At 47.8% G+C, this 23,606-nt stretch overlaps 1 protein-coding gene across 6 annotated transcripts in view; it reads right to left on the bottom strand.

The window, feature by feature from the left end:
- The window catches only part of Pdk1 (Phosphoinositide-dependent kinase 1), a 645,970-nt gene that overhangs the window by 4,767 nt on the left and 617,597 nt on the right, over positions 1-23,606 (bottom strand). For 4 of the 6 annotated variants that reach the window (XM_076816063.1, XM_076816084.1, XM_076816040.1 and 1 more), the window contains 2 exons: positions 1,879-2,124; positions 58-1,492 (listed from right to left, as the gene is read on the bottom strand). In XM_076816063.1, coding sequence (XP_076672178.1) covers positions 58-1,492; positions 1,879-2,124 — 1,681 coding nt within the window. Of the gene's footprint in view, positions 1-57; positions 1,493-1,878; positions 2,125-9,307; positions 9,712-23,606 lie in introns of those variants that run through there. The other 2 variants (XM_076816093.1, XM_076816051.1) reach the window with 2 other exon arrangements.

The raw sequence follows: 23,606 nt of genomic DNA, 5'->3' as shown, positions 1-23,606 counted from the left end.
ACATTTCCATTAGTTTCGATGTACATAGACAAAACAGCTTCTTCGTGTGATCCGTACTTTGGGGAATAATTGCGTAGATACTTTTGTAATCGGGAAGGAGAAGATTGCTCACCGTGTGGACGAAGAAGATCTTGAAGCTCTTCGGCTCGACCCTTAACTCGGGGCTCCAGGGTATCTCGCCCTTGAGCACCATGTTTACAGGATCGACGTAGTAGAGGTGTGGTCCGCTGGTGAGCAGGAGCATTCTCCGCCTGGCGAAGAGGCCTTTCCTCTTGTTGACGCAGCCTTGCTTCAGAATCAGGTTGCCCTCGACGAAGACGTCCCACTGGTTGGCGCGCTGCTTCTCCAGACGGCTCTTGATCTCGTCCGGCCGCAGATCGGTGATGTTTCCGTCGTCGACGATCGTCGTCCGTCTCCTGAGCTGCTTCTTCTCGCGGGCGGGGATGGTGGTGCGCGCGTTGGTCTTCTCGCGCTCCGCGGGCGCTTCCTCGGAAGAGGAGGAGTCGTCGTCGTTGCCGACGATGCCCAAACCGAGAAGCCTGGTGAGTTGTTTGTCGTCGAGGCCGGGCTCTAGGTGATCGGGAACCCTGTACTGTGACCGGAGCTCCTCGTGCTCCGACGTGCCAGGCAGGTATGGGTAGATCGGTGGTGGTGTCTGTTCGTGGAGGGTCTCGAAGTCGACACCCTCGAAGAATGGGTGTGCTCTGATGCTGGGGTAGCCGGCACCGTGCTCGTCCCGGGCGCCCAATCTCTCCGTGGGCTCGAGCACGATCAGCTGGCGGACCAGGGACTTGGCCAGCTCGCAGAAGCCGTCCGGTATCTCGTAATCGAGCTTGAGGATCTTCTGGAATATCATGTACTCGCTCAGGGAGCGGAACGGTGGCAGGCCAGCGACCATCTGGTAGACTATGCAGCCGAGGGCCCAGAGGTCGGAGGCTCTGCTCGCTGTCTTGTCGGTAAGGAGCTCTGGCGACACGTACTGGGCGGTACCGACAAACGAGCCTCGGCGATCTCTCCGATACTGCTGCTGGTGCTGTTGCTGAGGATCGTCCGTCCGCGTCTCGACCGCCTCCGGGTCCTTGAGGATCTTCGCGCTGCCAAAGTCTGTGATGAGCACGTGCATCTTCTCGTCCAGCAGGATGTTCTCTGGCTTGAGATCGCGATGGATGATGCCGAGGCCGTGAAGGTACTCAAGGCCGTGCAGGATCTCCGCCGAGTAGAACTTGGTGCACTCGATGTCGAAAGAGCCGACCTTGTTGATGTAGGGCAGTAGCTCGCCGTTCTTCGCGTACGTAAGGGCGAAATAGAGCCTCTCCACGTCCTGGAACGTGCAGAACAGGTGCACGAACGAGTGTTTCGCGCCCGCTAGCATGTTCAGCACCTCCTTCTCGCGCTGCACGTACTCGGTCTTCTTCTCCTTGATGATGTGACGCTTGTCGCACACCTTGATCGCGTACTCCTGGCTGGTATGGATGTCCTTGGCGAGGTAAACCTGCGCATCAACCGAAATTCCCCCAAGTTACATCTATGTTCCTCTCTCGCGCTTCGCGGCTTAAACGCGGCTCAACTATCCCTCTGCTTCTTCGAACAACTGGTCTCTAAACCGACTGACGCCCAGCGGAATCTAGTTAGATCGATACTACGACCCGAGGGTCGCGAGACTGAAAAAGTTTCAGGGACCAACAGCTACCCTCGTAGGTAGGAACTTTCTCGGCGATAGGAGGGGGGGGGGGGGAGGGGAGAAAAAGTTTGAGAATCACTGGGGAGGATTAGGGGTAACCTATCCCCTTTTCCACCGTTTCTCCGTTGCTTCGTTGGCCGGGTGTTAATTCGGAGCTTCTTAATGATTTAATCGAGTTAATGGGATAATACACTTACGGTGGAGAAGCTTCCCTCGCCGATCACCTTGCCAAAGATGAAATCCTTGGGAGAGCGCTTGTGTGTTGGTGGGTTCTGGGGGTTAAGGCCCGGGTTCGCAACCGGCGAAACACGGGGCGCCAGGGTGTTGGTAGGCGCAACCACACCGTTGGTCACGTCGTTCGTTGGTGGAGACATTTTAGACACCGGCCCCTCCACCGTTGCTGCCGGCTGTGGCGAAACGGTAAGCGCCTGATTCGCCACACACTGCAACAAAAAAACGGCAATGACTTAATTAGCGTGGCGTTCCACATGGTCCCTTTCTTCGCGCGCCGTCGAAACTGCGACTCGAAAACGGTCGTTCCCCCGTGGGACAGCGCCAGAGAGGAGGCAGTAACTCGCACGCGTCCGGACGCTTAACTCCTCTCATCCGCCAACGATCGTGCGGAAATCAGGCGCCGGAAGTGACGTCACCTGAGGCCGATACGCGGCCATGTCGCGCAGGTCAGCAGGATGGCCTGCAGTCGTCGGTCGTCTGACCGTCGAGCGATTCTCGACGAGACCGAAACGACGATAGAACCGTTTGTCTTCGTATCCCACGTACGTTGCGACACCAGGAGGAAGCGTGTGCCGCACTGGGAGTGATTACGGGAGAGTAACAGTATCACATCCATACTTGTGGATCGCTCGGAGGGTGTGAAAGTTTCCTGGAAACCTTGGGCCAAGCAGCGAGAAATATAAAAGGTGAACAAAGGAATTAGAAGCAGGGCTTGAAACCGTTATTACAAAGATTTCGATTCTTGAAAGAGTTACGAAAAACCTTTATTCGGAATAACCGTTATAAAGAATATATAGCTATATAGCTCTATAACTTTTATTTTTTAGGTTTTATAACTTTTATTTTTTAGGTTTTATAACTTTTATTTTTTAGGTTTTATATAAGTTACAAAGCGGTTATAGAACCGATTCTTTCGTTTAAAAATTATTATAAATAAGTAAGCAAATATATATTATGTACACATTTGTACATATGTATACAAGTGATCCTTGCATACCGCCGAGTGTATACATATAAAAAATAAAAGTTATAGAGCTATATAGGAACCGTAACTTATACTTATATAGTCTGATATTTAGGTTCTTTATAACGGTTATTTCGAATAAAGGTTCTTCATAACTCTTTCAGTCAGAACCTTTATATAACAGTTTGAAACAGTTATTTTCGAAGCCTATCCAAGCCCTGATTAGAAGGATGTCCCGACGACCGCAAAGGACACAGCTCTCCTCGGACGCAGGTCCAGGAAAATATTTATCGCAAATGGCCACCGCTGATAACGACCTCGGACGACCGATTTGTAAATGGAAATTGTTCTTCTCTCTGCGCAAATCTGAGGTTCCTTGTACATTTACGTTTCGGGTATCCTCTACGCGAGAGCAGCTACTGTAGCGAAGATCGAAGGACGCGTTTTTGGCGTGTACATATAAGGAACCCACGGGTGCCTCACAACAGATGTCCTCTCTACCTGCGCGGGACAATGGGTCAACGAATCCCGAAGACGCCGTTGCACTCCGTTGCTGCGGGCATCAATGAAACCTGCAGGGTGCGACGCAAGCGAGAGGAGGAGGGTTCAGCAGGCTGCACGCACGCAAGCATGATCCTTGAGCGGCGATCGCTCCGTTTCCGGCCCCCGGAAAGACGATTGCGACCCCTTCGCCTGCTGCTTCCTTCCTCCCATTCCCATTGTGTACTTCCGCCGAGAGAGAGACGGATTCCCGCGTTAATGTGCCCGTGCGTGGCCCTCGAACAAAAGGAAGAAACGAGTTCTCGTTCTCGATCTGGGGAATCCGGATGATCCTTTGCCAAAACGCTCTTTATCGGGTAGCGAGACTCTTACCCTCCCGCCAGGGAGAGATCTTTCACAGTTTCAAACTTGTGCGCGTGCCCTTGGATTTCCTAACACGAGATTCGAATAACTTCTCGCCAAGGTTGCGGGAAACTTGAACATTATAGGAATGTTCTGTTAGCGAGAATATCCAGAAATGTAAACGGTAAACAGCAGGGCTTGAAACCGTTATTATAAAGATTTCGATTCTTGAAAGAGTTATGAAAAACCTTTATTCGGAATAACCGTTATAAAGAATCTAAATATCGGACTATATAAGTATAAGTTACGGTTCCTATATAGCTCTATAACTTTTATTTTTTAAGTTATATAACTTTTATTTTTTAGGTTCTATAACTTTTATTTTTTAGGTTCTATAACTTTTATTTTTTAGATTCTATAACTTTTATTTTGTCGGTTCTATATAAGTTACTAAAAAATAAAAGTTATAGAACCTAAAAAATAAAAGTTATAGAACCTAAAAAATAAAAGTTATAGAACCTAAAAAATAAAAGTTATAGAACCTAAAAAATAAAAGTTATAGAACCTAAAAAATAAAAGTTATAGAACCTAAAAAATAAAAGTTATAGAACCTAAAAAATAAAAGTTATAGAACCTAAAAAATAAAAGTTATAGAGCTATATAGGAACCGTAACTTATACTTATATAGTCTAATATTTAGGTTCTTTATAACGGTTATTCCGAATAAAGGTTCTTCATAACTCTTTCAGTCAGAACCTTTATATAACAGTTTGAAACAGTTATTTTCGAAACCTATTCAAGCCCTGGTAAACAGTGCCGATTATTATATCATTCATACAGACATTGTTAAAGGTCTGCGATACCTGAGTAATCCCTATCTGATAAGAAACATCTTTTTGATTGGTTACAATGTAACCTCGATCTCCGAGGAGACTTGGCCAACTTTTGAGTTCACGGAACCGGCGGGCTTCTTGGTAGACGCGTTCGACGATCCAATCAAGAAAATCAAGGCGACTGAGTAGAGGAAGAGAGAGGCCAGACTGGACGAAGACGCAGCGCAGACAACGCAGGAGGGAGAAGGAGGGACTTATATTTAGAACGATGAAAACGCAAGTCGGCAAGGCCCTTTCTTTCACCCTCTTTATCCACCTTTCCTCGTTCTTCTTCCCAGGCCGGTTACGAGGCGGGCCCCACGGCGTCAACCATCCGTGTCAGGACGTCGACCTCGTCGAGCATTTGCCCGAGAGCCACCCAGCGGCCCTTACTACTCCTGGCTGCTGCGGGTTGCTTCGCTGGCTTTCGCTTTGCCCCGCTGGTTTATTTATTTGCTTATCTATTCCTTGGTCCCCCGACTCCCGGCTCCCTCTATCTCCCTCCCTACCAAGGGACAACCGTCGGCGGAGACCGCACGAGGAGGACAGAGAGACCGGAGCGTCGATCGCTAGATATCAACGAGAAGTCTCGGTCGGGGCAAAGGGGACTCGGGATAATCGATATACCCGACTAACGTCCCACCAGACGACCTCACAATTTGCTTAGATCGTAGATATGTAAGGAGCGAGGTGCTTGAAATCGCCATCTCGATTTGCATTGATATTATTATACCTTCAGGAGAATTGCGTGCCACGAACGTAGGCACCCTTCCAAACGGGGAGGTGGACGTAATATAATTGAGAATCGCGTATCTGTTTCGAAAATATGGAGGAATCGCCTTCGGAACTTTCCCAACCAGCTCGCTCCAGAAGTGGTATAGCATTTGTAGAAGCATGTAAAGCAAGATGGGTAGTTTCAAGTGCCTACTGTGCACCGCTTGGATGTATTAGAGAACACGAGCGTTTAAAATAAACCGCCCCGTCTCTGGGTCCGCGTGCAGCCGACCACACGGACAATTCGCGAAGACAGCCTTCCGGCGATGACATTCGAATTCAAACGGCTGACCCTGCAACACTTTCGACTCTCCTCCTCCTCCCTCAATAACAGAAGCGCGTGCACCGCGAAAAATCCGGCAAGTACCGTCCCCTCCTCCTCGCGATACTAAAACGAACTCCGCCGGAAATTGTGGCCCGAGACAACGGCTATTCAATCTTCTCATTTAAAGGAGAGAAAAAAAAACAACGAATCACTTCGAGCCCGCGCGTCCGTTAAACTCTTGTCTCCGCCTCGCTCCCTCCCAAGGATCGCTACATGTTTCTTTCCTTTTCCCGCGATCACTGAAACACCCTGTACATACACAATCCAGCAGCATTCCAACGGACATTCTAATTTTAGCCTTGCTCGTCTCGTCTCCTTCTCTCGCGTACCCGCGCTCCTGCTCTACGTTCTCTATCTTGCGGTCTGTCCTTCTCTCTCTCTCTCTCTGTTGCTCTCTCTTTCCATCTGCCTCCGCTCGCGGAGCTTGTGTTTTTCGTGCAGCCAAGCCGGTGCTGCCCTCTGCCGACGGTACGCGACACATTCTTTCCTCCTTTCCCTTCGCGGTGCGCGCCACGCGAGGCCAGGAAGACGGAGACCACGGGAACGGGAGAGAGACGGAGAGCAATGATCGTATACCTTCCTCCCTCTCTAAGCCCGTCGCATCGGGCTTTTTGCCGACTACCAGAAGGGACTACGCCTATTGGCGCAGGCGGCCAGCACTTTTGCCCGTGAATGAGATGTTTTGCATTCGCAGACGCTGAGAAACGTGTCGGGCTCGCGCGCGCCCGCACGGGCTAAATTGGAACGCGCCACGGCGTGCTGCTCTGCCCGCTCTAAGAGAGACTAATAAAAGGGCCTACGGAGAACGCGACGATTTTCCTCGGGGATCGATACGTCTCAGGGGTCAACGAATTTTCACCCCTCGCGTCGATTTCGAACACCTGATACGTCCAATATCGAAGCAGGGGGATATCGTTAGTGCATACTACTCCAATGTATCGTGTGTCCAGATCTTCAGAATTTCAATGCGAGACAGTACGAAGCGAAACGTGCTGCTAGCTATTTCAAAATCTTTTTTCGCCATACGTATAGGTACTGAACACACTGAATTCTAAATGCAATCAAATATTGAATCCTTGTACGCGAAAAGCGTCTGGTAGTTCAGACAACATACTAGATGCATTCATTCGAGGGGAAACGGGATGAAGACTGCTAGAAAGAGAGGAACAGTCGTACTCAAATATTTTATTCCGACTGCACTGTCGGACTGTGTGGTGCGTGTAGTAGGGGCTACTGAGAATCTAGACGGGAATGTCTGACAATAACGTACCTAATATTTGTATGTCTTTCCGTTACTGCCATCGCCCGAAATTTAGATTTTATAAAAAAAAATTATTTTTTTTGTGAAAATGGTCACATTCATCTGGATTAGTCAGGCATAATGAGAACTGGGGCACATTTCGCGATCCCACAGTTTATCGTTCGAAAGTTTTTAGACGACAGACAAACACAAACATATAGAAGCTTTCCGCTTTATATATTGAGATTTCTCGCTAGGAGCGCATTCGTTGGAAGAGTGCGGTTGGCGTGCAAAGGAAGGTGCAAAGAATTATTCTACGATGCACTAGGTGTATAGGTATGTACGTACTACTAATTCTAGCGCGTCACCTAGAAGCCATTTACGGGTCGCGGCCAGGGAAGGATGTTACTACTTATTGCACAAACTTACGAAAAGAGGCAAACGCAATACTGTAAACATCCGTGAATGAAGGCGCTGGTTACCACGCTGTACAGGCGCCGTAGAATTACGACATATCGCTTCTGCCCTGGGAAACGATCTCTAGACGCGAGATATTGACGTTTATCGATGAAATCGAACGCTACTATTGCAGCGTAGGTAGGAATCTCGGCGTGTGTATATTTAAGAGAGCGACCCAGAGTCATTAACCGACCGGTCAAACCGTCGAGCGCGCTTGCTAAGTGTTTTTCTCTTTTCTTTTCGAGTGTCGGTCAAGATAAGCGTCGCGTATCCCGAGACAAAGATCGAGCTACGTCGCGACCGAGGCGGCCACAGAACTGTTTGCTTTCACATCGTATCGTATAAACAAGCGATCGATCCAAACATGTTTTTTCGGTCGCGGCCGTCGATGGCCGTTATAACGATGCTTTCCCTCTCTCTCTCTCTCTCTCTCGCCCGGTGGTCTCGAGTGGAACGAAATTTTGCGATCATTCGTGGTTCACGTGTACCGCGCGCGCGAGTGCTTCGACCTCGCGCGGCCAATTCCGCTTCTCTCGTCGCTTTCCACCGTTCCCCGACAATTTGCTCGCGTTGCCGAAACCGGGGAGCGTCGATACGAGTTATTATCATGTACGTAACTCTGTTTAGTCGATAAGTAACCATTCGACGGGGCAAGTACCGCGATACTATTCCGCACGAACGATCTAACCTTGTTCTTAATAAAACTTCAATCGGGAGAGAAAAAGTATTTTCTGACGCTAGACGTATAGTACACTTGAATGCATATAAATATAATTTGTTGACATATTTTACGATGCATATAGAGTAACGTTCTCGTCTGTCGGGGAGATTTGAAATTGTAAGCAGTTTTTTTTTCCAGTCCCGAGTGTACGATGATTACTCAACAGACGCTCATTTCACTAGCAGCGAACTCGCTAGCAGGAAGTAACAATTTTCTCCAGTCTACGCGTCTGTCACGGGTAAAAGAACGCTTCTTCGATCGTGAGTAGAAGCTTTATTGTGGATTGTTTGAAAGTAGCGTTCGAGGGGGTCAGCTTAACCAAGTGAATGGCGTCGAGATTCGTTCGCGTTTTGAAACCCACAGCTCGGAAAAGATTTATTTAGACCCAGCGGTAAATTATTCATGCTGCTAGGGCGAAGCGTTAGCCACATCCTCCAGTCTATCTTTCGCCATATTGAGTGTACTGATCCTCTTGGCGAGGCAAAATACGAAAAATCTGAATCCTTCGATTTCGCTGGATTTTCTAAAACTTTTCAAAATCCCGTTCATACTCGTCCCCGAAACGACGAAATAGGCGATAGAATCTCGAAGAGAAGAAATACATCGCAAAAGTTTCAATTCTGACATTTCCACATATTTCCCGCCAAAGTGGAGAAAATCACGATCCGGTCAGAAAACGATATAAGCCGCGGCAGTGACATAAAAATCATGACAATGAAACGATTTTGTCGAAGAGGGGCCTTTTCTATGTAATGTTACCACACGCTACTCTGTCCTTCGGCTGTTTCGCGATCCGTGGGAACGTCGTCTCGGGCGATTCTCAGATAGCCTGTACGAATCGAGACCAACTTCAATGAATTTCCCTCCGAGAATAAAGGACACTCTATTTCGCGCGCGGTCGACAAGCAAACGTCGTTCCGTTGTCAGGACGACGGAGTTTCCCTGCGCGTCGCGTCGCTTGCCCCGTCGAATCGTAACCCCGCGAGCGGGAAAGCTACCGTTCGCGAAAAAAATATCCTGTTATTTCCGCGGGAACAAACACTGGAGGTCTACCCTAGCAGGCAGCGCGGCTCGTCGCACACTCGATACAACACCATTTCCCGAACTGTTTCGTTACTTCTCCTCTCGCGTAGGCCGCGTTAGTCTGGCGTCTAAGGAATGTAGATCGGTATTATACTTTCTTCTTCCTCTTACCTTGAATAGTTTCTTAAGCCCCCGGTAGCCGCGATGTAATCGCGACACGTACTGCTTGTTGGAATCCAGTTTGAATGATTAAAGCCACAGTTGCGGAAACGAAATCGAAGAACCAAAGTGTCGAAAAACCAAAGAACTCGTTACTTTTTTAGGAGGTCGATTTTGCTTTTTTTCCGTTAGTGAACTCTCGAGAAACCGGATATGTGTCGCGGCGTCCGTTTGTTGTTGCGGTTTACGTTGCGAATTTTCGACAACGTCTCGATAATGTTTCTCTCGGATCAGTCTCGGATACATATATACACGTATGATATATATATAGATATATATATGCATATACGCGGGAACCGAAGAACGAAAAACACGTTCGTGGCCGTTGAGAGCCGTTCGCTTACTGAATTCTACGCCTACCATGTCCCGGCTGCTAACCCGCGCTTTCCCCCCACCATGCTACCACTCGTTGGCGGCAACCCTCCCCTCTCCTGCGCCTCGGCCCCACCACTCGGCTTTCCACCACCATCGGCCGCCGAGACCCGCATCCGGGAACGGTGGTGGGGAGCTGGAGGGGTAGCGCTCCCACCACCACTTGCAGCGTCGATGGTAATCTTACCGCGGATCGTGAAGCACGCTTACCCCTGCGGTCAAGTGCGAAAATTGCAATGAAAGCATCGAGACACCACCTCGAGTCTCTCTTCTCTTCTTGGTCCTGATACGACCGTTTTTCCTTCTCTCCTAGACACCGCGGAACAGAAGATAATGCACGGCAGCCTGGCATGTCCTTTCCTTTTAACCTTCTCCGACGAGACAGTTTCGGAGTCACAAGAGTCCGAGAATTTATCTAAAAGCTTGGCGAAACGTTTAGATTCCGAAGTATGTGGTACAACCGTAGCAATCTCGTTGCAATAATCGGAAGAATAAAGTGGAGAATGTGGAATGCGAGGTATTCGGTAACGGGGAAGTAATAAAGCGGGCTCGAAAGAGAGCGTCGCGCATTCTGGCGGACGCAGCTTCCCAGAAACCTCTGCTTTCCTTTTCGCATCGAAGCAAAACATTCCATCGAAATATTGATCCAGCGGCGTCCGATGAATTCGATCCTCCTGGCTAAAATCGGCGTATTGCATTGACAGTAAACATCGTGGATGCTTTGTCATCATCGGCAAACGTCCAGAGCGACTTTACGCTGCGAATTTGACCGCCGCTCGAGGTGGTGGGGGAAGGAGCGCCGGGAGTGGGGCCGCGGACTGACGCGGCCGGTGGTGGGGAAAGCCTAGGGAATCCAGGCGGGTACGCATGCGCGGTGTTCCTGGTGGGGTTACTCAACCGACGGCGCCAGTATTCTCTTTCCCCTCCCCACCGCTGGCTCGTACGTGGAACTGCTGGCTGGTCGTTGTGTGTTGCGTTGCCTTGGAAGGGAGGGCACGGATCACACGCGCGCGCTGCCCTGTCTATCTCTCTTGGTGTGTTTGTTTGTTTATAGTCGCGTTCTGGGAAATACCCGACGCGAGTAACGGCTCTCGCGCGCGCGGACGCCTGCATTCCCATTCTGGCGTTGCATCCGGTCGGTTCTCCGCGCGTTATCCCCCGATGAACGCCTTCCTCAGTCTTCTTCTTTGCCCAGCCACTTAGCGTGCCCTCTTCGCTCGACCCATTCGAATGCGCGCCCTTTTAAAGCCTCTTTCGCGTTTATTCATCCCATTTCGAACGCGAAACATTGACGCTGCGCGTTTCCGTGGCTAATTCGGACGCGGCTGACGTTTCCCTTGGCGTTTAGCAGCCTCTCAATTCGAATATCGAGTAACCACCTCGGTTCGCGCCCTTTTCAGCTTCCCGTTTACCTTCCCGACCGTTCGCTCTCTCCTTTCGAGCGGTCGTTACGTTGTCGCGCGGACGGTCAGTGGAGCATTACCGTTGTCGCGTGCTATTTGTTTCGTGTGATCCTCGGGTGTTTCGCGCACAGCGTGTTTGTTGACTGTTGGACTATCGCTCGGCTATCGATTTTGAAAACATTCGACGGCCGCCTGATCATTGTATGTTAAGCTCAATACGATCGGGCACGCAGGCGAGCCGATAAAAACTTTATCGCGGCTCCCTCGAAAAGTAGTTCACGCGTAATCTCAAGAATGCTGCACATCAGCCGCGTATCTGCAAATCACACGGCAAATATTGTACAATGGAATTGTGTAACGATGTTGAGCGGCGCCGTGTGGCGGAAGATCGAGACGCGTCGCGCGACAAAAATAAATATCAGACCGACGATACCGTCTTACGCGAAACGAAAGCAACGACGACGACATCGCAAACGTCACAACCACGACGTGACATGCCTCTATGAAAATTAATTCCACTCGACGGACGTTCCGGTACGCAACGTCTGGAAAATATAATCCTGGATTCTCTCTAACCAAAGGGGACTTTTTAAGAAAAAAAAACCCTTGAAAAGAAACTTGAAGTAAAAATCGGACCCTTTTTCCTGAAATACTTGGGGCCTCAAGGGCCATAAATTTACCACTCTTCGGCCCAAGTTCGTACCCCAGTGTACGCCCCCTTCCCCAGGACAGAGGGAAATTTTTTTACCAATGAGGATTTCTTCTAAGAAAATTGGATCTCACAGGGCCACCCAAATTCAAAAGCAGTTAGAAAATCAACGAACCTTCTTCCACTATTTTTATTTAAATGCACCCTCGATGTAAAGCTATATCTAATAATCCGAATTTTACGCGAAAGAGATTATAGAAAACGTAGGCAAAATTCTTCAAAATGTTCGACACAAATATCGAGCAATTAGAGTACTGGGATGTTGAAAATTTCAGTTTCTCTTTTAACTACGCGCCTCGCTCGGTCCGAAGTCATGACGAATGTACTGGAGCGCCGTTGACGACGGTCATCCGTTTTACAAATCCCGCCCCATTTATTCCCACGTCCGAATAATACGTTGCCGGTGCACGCAAATGCGTGGTCGGCGAGCGTTTGACGACAGCACCACTCGGCCGCGCCGATTAATATCCGCGACTGGTCCATTTAACAATATTGTTGTTCGACGTTCCAGCGTTGATATCTTGTTTACACGTCGTGTGCAGCCACAAGCCGTCTTACACACGGAACGACAAAGTCCAGCGTACCGAGAACGGTTTCGCAGTTGTTGACTCTTCCGCGAATCGGTGGCATTATCGTTTCTTTAAATGAGTAATTGCCTGGCCGTTGTATCGTTGCAACGGGAGCCAACGTCATTCATTTCTAGAAACATTTTCGCCAAACAACGAGCTCCGCGACCATTCACATCCCTCCCCCTCGCTCACTTTTATGGGGCCCGAAAGAAGTCGCGGCTGACAAGGGAAGATCCCGAACCCGAAAATTCAAAAAATTCTGAAACTTTGTGGATATGTAGAGAATCTTCTCCTGATTACAACGCAATTTTTTTTTGCTGCCAAAAATCACACTAAGGGGGTGAAATTAACCCCTGAAGATTCGGCTATTTTTCGATTTTATTTTCTAGCTCGCAATGTGTAAGAGATAGAAAAGAAATTTCAAGACAAAAGTTACTTCTTTTAATTAAATCTATTAAAAATGACACATTTACTCGAAAAGGAGGAAGAACAAGCAGACCGAAGTATTTACTTTTGGCTGCAAACCAGATCGAAGCTTCTAACAACATTACTTTATGCTCCCAAAAGAAAACTGCAACGTGAAGTGTTGCGATAATGCAAACATTACAACGAAAGCGTGACAGCAGGCACAAATTGCCAAAATATTAATTAAAAAACTGATGTGATCATGTATCCCCTCTGATCAACTATCCCACCTTTCCCCTACCGTAAACGATCGTAAACAGTAGTCGCGTCTTATTTCAAAACACCCGAAATATTCCTTCAATTTCAAGAGTTTGAAAGTTCCAAGAAGCCTTCAAATTTTTTCGATCGAAAACCACTCGAATCGGCATCGGCAAACATTCCGCGCGAAAAGATTCCGCTGATGGATCCCTCGAGACGTGAGCGCGCGTCTGGATGGAGCGGAGCTCGGGCAAATAAGAAGAAAGAAGAGCGCAGATCGCGGGGGGAGCACTCGCCCCTGTCCCGAGGAGTGACCTAAAAAAAACCCTTTATCCCGCCGGGAGGTTTCCATTGAACATGTCACGCAGTCATCGAACTTGGGAGGCGTTATTATCGTGATCGTTTACCACCAATGTGCTTCGTCCCAGTGTAAACAATCGCCCGAGAGCAGCCGCTCGCTCGCTCGCTCGCTCGCCCGGCAACGGACGATGACGGGAAAATACGCGAGCCCGAGAGGCGCGCGCGCACGCTCGCGCGTCGCGTTCCCGCCGCTACATAATTAGCGCGCGAAAATAGATTTTTGCGAAACAAGCCGAGCTCCGCTCTGGTATGTCAATGAAAACAAATCCTTGTTCCCCTTTTTTCCCCCCTCCTTCTCCCTTTCTCTTTGCCGAGGCCTGGTAGCTCCGGCGAAGGCCGCCGAATACTGAAATATACTCGCCCGTACGGAATAGTCGAATCATTGTTTGCTCGATCGAGTTCCCAGTATCGTTCCTCCTGCCGGCGAATTCGGCCCGTCCTCCCGGCCGACGGTTGCACCTTGCTCATTTATTTATTTAGCAGGCGAACCGGAGAGCAGGGCTTACCCAGCGGCCCCGGGATTAGCGCAATTGTTGCCGCCTGGGGAGTAATGAGCGAGAATTTATGAAACCAGCATGGGTGTGATCGATGAAAAAAAGAGTTATACGTCAGGCCGAAGTCCAAGAGTCGACGGTAATCCTTCTCTAGATTACACGTTCCGAGTAATGGGATCGATACGCGGGGACCTAGACTGTGGCATAGTTTCGTTTTAACAATGGAGCTGTCCAGTGGTGTCAATTTTCTTTCAGCGATTCTGCTTAAATCCTCCGCCTCCCCTTCCTTCTCTCCCCCGGGGAACCTTTTCGAGTAATTATCGGCTTAGGTACTTTCGGCGGAAGGGATTTAGGGTCTACTGGATAATTGCACGGTCTTTGTCACTCATTTACTGGGTTACGGTCGTCCGGGTAGTTTTCGGGCGCTCCTTTGTGTCACCGTGGACCCGAGGTTCGACGGTTGTAAATTTTTCGAACGCGTGATTTTATGTTTATGCTCCCGCATTAATAGCGAAGGGATTAACCAGGGCACAATTTGCAGGTAATCCGTCCACTTCTCTTCTTCGCAGGACCCGACATTGTCCTAGGAACAATTTTCGCGCGCAATGTTCACCTCGCGGATATTTTAAACCCGCCGAACGCCTAGTTGCCGGAAGAAACTGATTCCCGCGAGTTTTCGCAAAGGAGACGCGACAAACGCCCGCCACTGGTTGACGTTGTGATTAATGGGACGTTTCGAATGTTACAATTTACGGTCACACGTGGAGGCATGTTGACCGACGTACTGCACGGTTGTATAATATTTAATTTTAGCTAATATGGCCAGCTTATATTTATCGTCGCTTCCAGCGGCGACAAAGCAACGTCGAGGCACAAAGCAATAAACGGGCGCCAATTGTGCAAACGTACAAATGTAATTGGAAAAGTTGCGACACGTGCGGCCTTGTTTGCGCAGCGCTGGAAATTTGCATCGATATCCGGCAAATCTGGAGGTCGGGCCAACAAAAAAATCCACCCCGCAATTTTCACCGCCCCCACTCAGGGACAATTGCTTCGTAGCGGGCTGCGACGTCGAGCGCGGATTTTGCTCCCCGCGGTGAGCAGCGAAGGGACCGATATTTGTGCGGCTTTCGGCGGGATTTTCAGATCCCCGACATTATAAACGCGGCGAATTCAGGTCGAAAAGCGTTTTCACACGGCTGCCAGGGTTTCCGCGGAGAGTCTCGTTTTTTCGCCGCCAACGGCGGCGAGGGAGATTGTCCTTCGTTAAATGTCAAGTGAACTTGTAACGAGCGCAGCGCGACGCGTACGTTTTAATGGCCGTAGGTGCAGCGTAGATTGCGAGCGGATTGGTAAATAGAAACGGGGCCGTGACTTGGTTATTTGCGCGTGCTGTAACTTGAACGGGCGGAACTTGAACGCGGAAGCATGCGTGTACCGCACCCGGTATATAAAGCCGTGCGGCGGCTCTTCTGCCGCGATCCTGCCGTGCTAATGTCGGTGCCAGAAAACCGCTGGGAAATCGGTCACCGAGTGACTAATCGCCGAAGAAACGCCGCGGTTCTTGCCCCGGCGGCTTCTTGCAAAGGAAACATCGAACCGAACGCTCGCGGGAAAAATTCATCTGGTACCTGTCGCTCGGGAAGAAAAATCGCGGGAACTTCGACTCGCGAGTCGAGGTCGATGAAACATAAATGAACGTTCTGTTTTACATTTTTGTAATAGAGGAGACTCGATAGAATTATTTACGTTAATTCGGAGGAAAGAACTAGAAATCAGCAGGGCTTGGAAACTGTTATAATATCGATTTCGGTTCTCCAAACGGTTATGAAGAACCTTTGTTCTGAATAACTGTTACGAAGAACCGAAATTTCCAACTATTATCTGTTTCAGTTACGGTTCCTATTTCCTTCCTCATATCGGTTCTATAAACGTTATTTTTTCGGTTCTATATCGGTTCCGAAACGGTTCTAGAATCAATTTTTGTGTCGACTTTTCCCTAATTGATATCATTAATTATTGTAGCTGCAGATTACTGTATATGTGCGTATTCTTTACAAAATCGTTATGGAAAAAGAAGAAACATTTATACGTATCATGTATTATAAAGCGATGAAATAAATAAACCAGCTACATATTTTTTACATTCACACATACTATATCATTCAGAATAGGAAGTTAAAAGTTTCTCCTGTTTCTATAAGGATTTTGTAAAAAAGATGAACTTCTACAGCAAACTACGATAATGAATGATATCAATTAGGGAAAAGTCGATATAAGAATTGATTCTGGATCCCGTTTCGGAGCCGATATAGAACCGAAAAAATAACGGTTATGGAACTGATATGAAGAGGGAAATAGGAACCGTAACCGAAACAGGTAATAGTTAGAAATTTCGGTTCTTCATAACAGATATTTGGAATAAAAGTTCTCCATAACCGTTTTAATCAGAACCTTTATATAACAGTTTTAAACAGTTATTTTCGGAACCGTTTCAAGACCTGGAAATCAGTGACAATGAAATCTTTTTGAATCTTTTAACTTTTGAGTGATAATAGTGATAGTCTTTTTCTAGAAATCTAAATTTTGCTATCTTGAGCTTTGTATTTGAAAAAATAGTTGGGAATAAAAGGGATTTCTTCTTTTGTTAAAAGTGACCGAAATTTAAATGTTATTATTAAGGTCTAAAAATTTACAGAAATATTGGCAAAGATATCCTGGGGCGCGGTACACCCCGTGTGACTTCGAAGGGTTGTCACAGCGGAATCTTCGCTGGTTCGATATAGTAACAAGGAATAAATTCAAGCAAGGTATTTCGAGCAACGTGCCTCTGCCTCGAACCTCTTCTACGCGTTCCCAGATGTAGACCTAGAAAAGTAGTGTTCGCGTTTCTTTGTCTTCGAATGGATTCGATAGCGCGCGTGCGGCGCAAGCTGGCCGGTGATTAATCGTTTATTAAATAGACGATTATTATGCGAGCCTTCAGCTAGCGTTTCGCGAAGAAATGATGCATCGCGCCTTTCTTAAAGCGTAACACCGAGCGAAACGAGGAGGGCGCGCACTTGTACCGGTCGTCATACGACGCGCGTGTCATAACGATACGCGACGGAACGATCGCGACGATAACCACCTTGCCTTTGTTGGCACGAAGGACAGAGAAACAGTCGGTTTCAGCTAAATAAATGATCGACTAATTAATGAATGCGCGAGTTATATGGACACCCTGCAAATAAGGGAGCGACCCTGGCGAACCTAACGACGATTTCAATCGCTTCAGGGCCTACAAGGAAAATTCTAACATAGACAAGTGGTTGTAGAGGTGCTCGAGGAAATGTTTACCATTGATCTTCAACGATTAATTTTATGCATCGCGTTGTTACCACTACTGGCAGCCGCTTGGGCCTTTTTCCTTAACCCTTAACTGGTATACTGTTTTTGGCAAACGTGGCTGGTATACTGGGGTCGTGGCAGACCCCAAATAAAAAGGGACACAGAAATTTGTAAAGTCGACACTAGAGCAACCTCTATGAATATTTTGTTCTTAGGTAATGTATAAAATAATAGAAACCTAGAAAGTTAAACTATTATTATAAAATTAATTAGAAAAACAGTTTACAAGCTTAGACAACCAAAAATTTTGCAGCGAACTTTGCGTGCCTGGGGTCATGAGCGACCCCAAGATACCAGTTAAGGGTTAAATCTCCACCACTACTCTGTTTTGGATAATCCCCTTGTGCTCTGCTCGGTATAGACAGCGAGTGACGCAGTATTATTTATTTATTTATTTATTATTTGACGGGACAAGCCCATTATAAACGACAGAAAGTGAATGTCATAGTGTAGAGACTAGAGAAACGATATATCAAATAAAACAATGACAACAAACAGGAATGCCTTAAGGCGATTATTGTTACTATTCAGATCTGCCGGTTTGCTTGGACCATTATTGTACCTACCTTCTTCACGGACAGATTCGGATTGATCGCGCGAATAAACGTTCCTATAATATTCAGTTTATCTATCGCTCGATCGTTTGTAGAACGGAAAGAGTAGGCTCGAGGAGTAACCGTTAATTCGATAAAAGGGGGAAGGGGACGACGAGCAAAGTTGCAAAGGGATTCGGGTAGCAATCATAATTAATAACGAAGAGATGCGAAGTATGTGTCGGCGGAGGGTTAAAAAAGAAAGCGCTTCGACGTGTTCCGATGAAAAGCTCGCGAAGGAACGGTAAATAGCTATTATTAACGACCGTCTGGACGGCCGTTACGATAGCCGGTGTGCTCGAAATTATTCTAATTTTCCACGAGCCCGCCCCCCCTGGATGAGATGCAAATTCCCCTATTTATTTCTCGCCGGTCCCGCTCTTAATAAGGCCGCACAATGTTGCACGCCGGTTCTAGACTCGAGGCTTGTAATTTCCTCTGCTGGTATCGGGGTTCACGGGGCAGCGCCGAGTTTCCGCCGTTAGCAAATTTCAATTTCATACTCCTCGGCCGTTCGTTCCCTGTCGGTGACGGTCTGTCAACGCGATTAACACGTCCACAGTGGCCTTATTTTTAAAATTCTGTGAAAAACGGGGAAGGAACCTCTGGGCGGCTGAACGCCACGCTCTCACGGGCGAAGCTTGCGAAAGCAATGTTGAAAGTATGCGGTAGTATTAATCAATTTGGAAACGATCGCACGTCACGTCCGTAAACGTGCAATCGTTCACAAATTGATTAATACACATTTCGCAAATGTCGAAATAAATCTGCGGTGCGTTCGCTGTTACGAAAAGCGTCGGGAAGAAGGGATTCACGTTCGGAGACCTGAACTGTGAACGTGTTAATTCGCTTCTCGCCCGGCTCGCAGCCACCGGCTGTCCTTTCCACGTTATCAATCGCGATCGGTTAGCGAGAGAACAGCCCGAGTTCGGCACGGATCGCGAGGCTGGTGGCGCGCGATCGCGGCTAAATCTGATCGGCGAATTCCAGGCCGATCGACGATTGCAGGATCTGGCGCGTTACGTGACTAATTAGTCGGGAATTCGAGCGAAATCGGGCGCACTCGACGGTGCGTTACGAAGTCGATCGGCCGGCGACGTTCTATCGATCGCATTGTACGCTCAAAGGGGGCTCGAGGGAGTGAGAACGAGGGCGAAATAAAAAAGGAGGAGGAGAACGCGAAACGAAGTGCCGAGAAGAAAGAGAGAGTACACGTGACCCAACGAACACGATCTCGCGCCATTATATCCGCCGACTACTGAACGGCTACTCGCGGATAAATTGTGCTCCGCGCCCGTGACGGCATTAATTTATAAATCGACCCCCTCCAGCCGGCCGCTCGGGCGAACTTTTAATTCTTCCGCTCGAAAATCACGTCCGCCGGTTAATTGGCGCCCACTTATTGTCCCGGAGGCGCGACGCCGCCACCCCGCTTGGCGAACTCAACTATTTAACGCCTCGATCGTTTTTGCGAGTGTAGGGTAATTGTGGGAGAGACGCCGCACTGGGAGAGCCGCCGCACCTTCGGTATTTCAGGGTTATCGGTAATAAAATGCAACACTGTCGATTTTATTACTAAGCGAGAACGTTAACATTAACAAGTCTAAATGGAAAATTAAACGTTTTTCGAAATGCGGCACCACTCCCGCACGTGCGTCGTCTCTCCTAAAAAATGGATGTCTTTAGTTTCAATTTTTGAAGAGTGACAAATATTAAAATTTTGATCTTCTTTAATACCAGTAGCAGGACAAGATGTTCAACTAATAATATGTATCCTTGGAACAAATTTTCATTGCAAAATTTAGACACGGTGACAATTTTGCGTAAGGTACGGCAACTGTCCCACAACTACCCTAAATGGAGAAATTTACGTCACAGGAGTTTGATGTTGGATGTTTGAAACGTGGATCGAGTGGTTCGAAATTGCCTCAATGCTTCCGTTTACAGATTTGCTACAACGAAGCTTCCTGTGTCGAATCCAGGGTGAGTTCAATGAAATCAGTTCCAACATCGTACCGATCCCAATGTGATCGCGTCTCAGATAAAAAATTTCCCACCCTCTCAAAAACGGACCGCAACCTCTCAGCGGTGCGTCATCGATCGCAAAAGACTCTGAACTCTTTAACGACGCGAGTCACCGCTCGTCCCAGCGGGCGGTGATTTTCCAGCGCCGCGCGAAAGCCGCGGTGGCAGCGTCTCGTCTCGCTTCCTTTCGCATGAATGGGAAAAAAGAGGAGGGGATCGATCGGCGGCGAAACCGGAAAGTGGACGTGCGGAAGAAACGCGATTAGAAAAAGAGAGCAGCGGGGAGGAGCGTGGGAGAGAATGCGCACAATGCGGATAAAGTTGGGCCGCGGAAAAGGGAAGCAAAAAAAAAAAGGGGAAGGCCGGGCGTGTATAAGTTCGCGTACACTCGCGCGCTTCGGCTCCACTGACCGATAACGAGAGGCATGCCCGTCTGGCAATAAATAAAAAAGTATTTGTACCGTTTATCGGCTGTTTACGACGGCTCTGGTCACTTGCAGGAATATAGTAAATCCGCGTAGGCCGCGTGAATCATTCGCCGACCGGGGGGAACAGTGCCGCCCGATCTTCGAACCTTATCCGCCAAGGCGACGCTCGGGGCCGTGGCTCCGGCCGACCACCGTCCGATTATGCCGGCGGAATTTCAGCAATCACGCTGCTTAATTAATCCGCCGAGCGTGGAGCTCGAACTTCGGCCACGCGATCGCCCGATAAGGTGCACGTGAACGAGCAACGGCCGCGGCAGACCGCCGCAAAAATATGTATATGAGCGTCTGCGAACCGTCTGACCGTGTTTCGTTGCCCGAAGCGAGGCTTTATCTGGGCCGCGACGGAGAAGGAGGTTACCGCGGCTCCGCGCCGCTCGATTCCCCTTTATTTCATAGACGATAACGACCCGCTCGAGCGACGGACGCGGGTGGACCAGGCCTGCTCCGAGCGCCGCGCAGGGTTGCAGCCCGTAGGGGCGTGTGGATCACGGGATCACGGGATCACGTGACTCACGTGTGATCTTTGCGCGATGCGTCGCTGCCTTCTGGCTGATTCATCTGCCACGGCGCGTAGAGTCGTTATTTCGGAATATATTAGCGGTTGCAGGTGTACTTACTGCTGGAGGAGTGGGTGTAGGGTGGTGATTAATTTGTTCGGGACACAGAGGACGTTTCTGGTTGAAATGTGATGTAGTTAATGGATTGATGTAAAACTGTCGAAAGGGGAGGGTTTGTTTGTCATAGAGACGATGTAAGTAGGGGAAAGGTGGGATAGCTGATCAGCGAGGATACATGATCACATCAGGTTTTTAATTAATATATTAGCAATTTGTGCCTGCTGTCACGTTACCGTGGTAATTTTTGCATTATCGCGACACTTCACGTTGCAGTTTTCTTTTGGGAGTATAAAGTAATGTTGTTAGAAACTTCGATCTGGTTTGCAGCCAAAAAGTAAATATTTCGGTCTGCTTGTTCTTCCTCCTTTCGAGTAAATGTGTCATTTTCAACGATTTGAAATATATTAAGTAAAAACAGCAATTTCTGGGCTATTAATGCTATTTATTGATTGATCTAAATATTTAAGGTAAGCTTAATTTTTCATCTTTTTCAAATCGATTACATTGAGGGATACTTGATCAGTGTGTGAGGTGGGATACTTGAACAGCTGAAAATGCCCCGAAAAGAACCACAGAACCATGGAACAGAAAAATACGGCAAAGAAAGTGAGAAGGAAAATCTTTTCCTCATCCATCATCTTAATCAGATGATATGTAAGTGAAATATCTTTTGAGAATGCATTTACGTTGTTATGCCATAGAGTTTAATTCTTCGGTTTTATTTTTGCAGTAATTCTTTCAAGTTAGTTATAGTCTACTTTCTTTTTCTGATACTCCTTTTATTTTACGTTATGGACGAAGATAATAAATATTTTTTAGAAAATTAATGTGTTATTTACTCTTAAAGTTCACTGACCAAGTCTCCCTAATATTTCGATCAAGCCTCCCTTTCAGTGAGGGATGCTTGTGCATAATGTCACTGTCAGAAAATGTTGAAATTCAGTCATTAAAATTAGTTTTCAGCTCTCAAACTTGTACAAGTATATTGAGAATACTCTAAGAATCACAACTTACATAATTAAATACAAACAAAGCAAACCATTATTATTATTATATTAATAAAAAAGCAAAACTGTGATCAACTACCCCACCTTTCCCCTATCTACCCCAAGTTCAGCACTTCTTTTCTTCCTGCCTACTATTTGTACATAATTCTACTTTCTAATACCACAAACTTAAGGTGCACTGTTATGAATAATACCGACCAGCAGCACTCAAAACCAACTGCTCTGAAGTGTCACCGATAAACACACTACTATTTAGGGATAGAGCCCACGAATTATTTCATTTGCCTCGAAGATTTTCAGCTCGAAGAAGCTAGCGGTAACTACGAAGCCATTTGATTTATTAACCGCCCCATTTAGCGAGCCGCCCTCAGGTACAAAACCTCCGGACACCTGCAGCGTAGATTCTTCCGCTCGCAAGTTGTAAACCCATAAAACCCGAGGATCAAGCGAAGAACTTGTTATTCACCGTCCGCCGAAGAGGTTCCCGAGGCTGTAAACGGGAACTCTGACCTCCGAAATGAATTTGTTTCTCCATCGCGAACAGGAAGAACGAATGCCGCGAACCCATCGAACACTGCGGCGGCGTGAAAGTCGCAACGCGCGAGATCTGTCTTGCTTATCGACGCCCGCGAGGGGAACGGCAGCGACGATGCCCGATGTAGATTCCGTTAATCTTGTATTTAGATGCGAGCGACGAAAATATGCTGCCGTTTATCGGGGCGCCTAATCGTGCCTCGATTTACAGAGCGGTCTGTTTACGAAACACGCGCCGCCGAGAGAGGAAAGATACCGGGCGTCGGGAAGGCACAGTGCGTTGTGTTGTTCTTAATTTCAGAAACAAACAACCTCGCGCGGCGGCTGCCTCGAGAAGTCGCGCGCGAGTAAACAGCCGGCGAGCGGCGGAAAAAAAATCTGCACGCGCGCAAAGTCCGCTCGTAATGCGGAGCGGCTTCGATATCCGCGCCGCTCGATCGCGGTAAATAAGTTTACGATGTCTGTGCCGTTGCACCGTAAATATGTAGATAGGTCATCGAGCGATCTATGGCGGAACTGGCACGCTCAGCCTTCGACAGAAGGAAGACAAGCTTTCTGTGGGAGTGCACAGGCAGACATACCCCGCTTTGTTTTCTAAGATCCAAGGATTTAGGCGCAGACACCGCGTTATTTCAAAATGCAAGAGGAATGCCTAGCAAACACACGCGGGATCACGTGTGCACTTTGACGATGATTGCTGCAACACAGAGATTAATATTTACATTTATTTCGTATTACGACATTTCCACCTTATATCGGATTAAAGCCGATTAATAACGTTTTGTACAATTCGTGGAAGAGTAACTTCTGGCTTGGCTTGCTCTGAAACTAAATATTTGAATACATGGGACAGTGCTTTCCGGGAAATATGGGTGCACGCACCCAGAGGGGGGCAAGGAGCTCTAGTTAGGGCCGTTTCTGGGTTTTGGGTCCAAAAACAATATTGCCGCCCTTATTAATTCAAAATTCTTTAATTAAGAATTTAATATGCAGTGTTTTCTTTTATATCTATACATACATAATTTTA

This window comes from Andrena cerasifolii, chromosome 1, assembly GCF_050908995.1.
Source record: "Andrena cerasifolii isolate SP2316 chromosome 1, iyAndCera1_principal, whole genome shotgun sequence".
Taxonomy (NCBI): Eukaryota; Metazoa; Arthropoda; class Insecta; order Hymenoptera; family Andrenidae; genus Andrena; species Andrena cerasifolii.
The sequence above is the reverse complement of the archived record's forward strand: the minus strand, read 5'-3'. Positions and strand labels throughout refer to the sequence as shown.